This window comes from Notothenia coriiceps, unplaced genomic scaffold, assembly GCF_000735185.1.
Source record: "Notothenia coriiceps isolate Sejong01 unplaced genomic scaffold, NC01 NC01_scaffold00037244, whole genome shotgun sequence".
In the NCBI taxonomy this organism is placed as follows: domain Eukaryota; kingdom Metazoa; phylum Chordata; class Actinopteri; order Perciformes; family Nototheniidae; genus Notothenia; species Notothenia coriiceps.
The window spans coordinates 16,251,324-16,254,352 of record NW_011369945.1 but is presented as its reverse complement, the minus strand read 5'-3'; the positions used below and the strand labels follow the sequence as shown (position 1 = coordinate 16,254,352).

General features: G+C 42.1%; 1 protein-coding gene across 2 annotated transcripts in view; it reads right to left on the bottom strand.

Moving 5' to 3' along the window:
• Positions 1-3,029, bottom strand: part of idh3b (isocitrate dehydrogenase (NAD(+)) 3 non-catalytic subunit beta) — a 10,294-nt gene that overhangs the window by 5,678 nt on the left and 1,587 nt on the right. For both annotated transcript variants that reach the window (XM_010793742.1, XM_010793741.1), the window contains exons 2-5: positions 1,857-2,030; positions 1,213-1,333; positions 1,055-1,115; positions 833-965 (exon numbers count right to left, since the gene is read on the bottom strand). In XM_010793742.1, coding sequence (XP_010792044.1) covers positions 833-965; positions 1,055-1,115; positions 1,213-1,333; positions 1,857-2,030 — 489 coding nt within the window. The remainder of the gene's footprint in view (positions 1-832; positions 966-1,054; positions 1,116-1,212; positions 1,334-1,856; positions 2,031-3,029) is intronic.

Here is a 3,029-nt window from a genome sequence, read left to right as displayed (position 1 = left end):
GCTGCTGGGACTCCCAGCAGCTTCTACTGAAGCCTTCCGAGTAAATCGCCAGAACGCCAACACCTCCTCATCTCCACCGCTCCCATGTTTTCTTTTGTGTTGCCATAAGTTAGTCTCTCTGCGTTTCTGCGCTGGGCTAATGCTAGGATAATAAAATGGCGGCTTCACAAAACTTTTTGGGAGTTTTACGGGGCGTGGTTTGCATTCCGCTCAGCCAATCAGACATAGGAACCTTTTTCTCCCACAAAGTACCTGCTCTCTAGCTAAAAAAGGGGGTAAAAAAGGTTCTGATGAACTAATTTTTGTTCCGGCTCTTTTTGGTGTGAACGCGACATTTCGGAACTATATCGGAACTAAAGTAGGAACAATACTTCGGTGTGAACGCGCCTTTCACATGCATTTTTCACTTGTCCATCTCTTTTCATTTGCACAACAGATTCATTTTGGTCTTAATGTACATGTAATGTTTTGTTTTAATGCAAATAAATCTTTAAGCTTAAGGTCCATTAAGTGGACAGGGAAAACAAGGTGTAAGTGGTCATACTACTAACAAACTCTTGAAACTGAGTCTGTAGGACAGATAAAAGTCATTATCTAAAATGACATGAACACTAACTATGCTTATAGTTAGGAATAACTTGAATCAAAGACACTGCCATTTCTGCACCTCTGACAGTGAGTCATATCTGTTGTTATACTTGTTTAATGCTGACCAAGTCTCTCTGTGCTCAAGGGAAAACTCCCTAACCAAAGACAAAAAAAAAAACTTGTATTTTTCATTGAAACCACTGTCTTTCCTGAACTGACAGCAGGGAGGAGGAGTGTTGTTTACCTCGTGCTCCAAGGAGCTGTACTCGCCCTCGGTCTGTTCGCGGATGATGACCAGGTCCAGGTTGTTGTGGCGGGTGCTGTAGCCCGGCAGGCTGTTCACATGCACCACGTTAGCAAACAAGTCCAGTTTACGCCTGGGGAACGGAGAGGGAGGGAGAGATATTTAAAACAAATAAAATCAGGAAGGAAACACATAAATGCCTAATTTGATTCCTAGTTTTACCTCAGTCTCATCTCATATGAAGCCAGCTCCCCTTTGAACTCCATGGGTGTGTGGATCTTTCCTGGAGCAAGAATGTGTGTTAGGTTGATTTCATTCTCTTTAAAATCAACTGATATTTTGTAGCTGAACTATGACAGAAGACAGAAAAGCATAGCTACCTTTCATGGCCACTTTGTTGGTCTTCATGGAAGTTAAAACCTGCTCCAGCTTCTCCTCGCTGGCCATGTTCTGCACCTCACTCAGGTGAAACTCCTCAAACTCCACCGGGACATCTCCTGCCTGGAAACAAGTCAGAAAAGAAAATCCACTTCAACATCATTTCCATCAAACTCATAAAGGGAGAATGAGCCTAAACTGAGCAGAGTGGGATGAAACCGTGCAATTAGGGCTCTTAATAAATAGATAGATGGATGGATGGACGGACGGACGGACGGACAGACAGACAGACAGACAGACAGACAGACAGACAGACAGACAGACAGACAGACAGACAGACAGACAAATAAACATAATATAAATCGTAGTACAATATATACATTTTTAGTTTAGCTTATTATGTACAGATAAACATGTTTATTTTATTGGACATCTTACTTATGTTTACATTTTTATTAGATTTTTTAACCTTTTAATTGCAAATTCTTACTTTAATTCCTTATATAAATATTTGTATTCTGATTTTATGGCAGCTGTCAAAAAATAAAAAAAAATGTTCCCTGGCATAATTAAAGTATTTTGATTCTGATGTTTGCAAAAACAATCTGCTACTTGTTAGTAACAAATACAATACATTTCATTGTACCTTAAACACGTCCTTGACAGCCGTCATCAGCTCAGGTCCCACTCCATCCCCTGGCACCATGGTGACCTTAAAGGTGGCATCAGCACGTGCTGGGGGGGCCTCGGGGCCGCAGAGAGCAGCAGACACACTCAGTGGACGAGAGGCCAGCAGCTGCCACTGGGGGCCGCTCAGACCCTGAGGGGGAGAGAAGACACAGTTAGTAAAAGGCTGGTATACCATGTAAACAATATGATATTACCCAGACATAAAGTAATAGCTGTCCCTTTAATATCTCCGGTAATAATGAGGATTACCAACTTCTTTGAGTTGGTAATCATCAACTCAAAAAAGTTGATGATTACCATCAACTTTAATACAAGAATGTTTTTATTTATTTAATTTCCTATAATCCTATTTTGACCCCTTGGATTAATTTTGAGCTATAAAATGTAAGCCACTGTATGGCAGCCAATGTCAGATATCAAATTGGCCTGATTAGCCGAAAAACAGAGAATCCTAGTGTCCAGTTAATGTATTCAAAGAGTTTATTGCTTTTCCAGAAAATGATATAGATCCCGATATGTACTGATATTGCAATTTAACGTTACATACTGTTATAATTTGATAAAGGGTTTTAAGGACAGCGAACACTGTTAGCCACAAGTGTACCCATCTGATTAGATAACATTGAGGCGGGCAGAGATGGGTGTGACTTTTTTTTGTATCTCTCCAAACATGTTTCTGGAGGATCTTCAATAGGGTTGGGAACCGAAACTCGGTTCCAGATGAGAACCGATAAGAAAATGCCTGGTACCCATACAAAATACACAATTTTGGTTCTGCTTAACAGTTCCTAAACGCGGTAGACCCTGTATTCCATCGGGTTCGTCTGCGCCGGTGGAATACAGGGTAAGGGCGGACTGGACATCTGTGTGTTCTGGAGAATTACAGAACGGCCGGTCGTCAGCGGGCCGTTGACGGCCGGCACTGCCCTTAATTTTTTTAAACGGCATCATGTAAGTTGTGCTGACAGGCGACAGAGGTCCACAGTTGCCCAGCAGCGAGGCTCCCCCCGCCCTCCCGTAGACAGTTCACGAGCTCAGTCACTTTATAACACCAAAGATGGATCACGGTAATCGTCTAAAGTTAGGCTCCACTACACTAAAAAAGACAAGGCACAGTGTAATGCCTGTG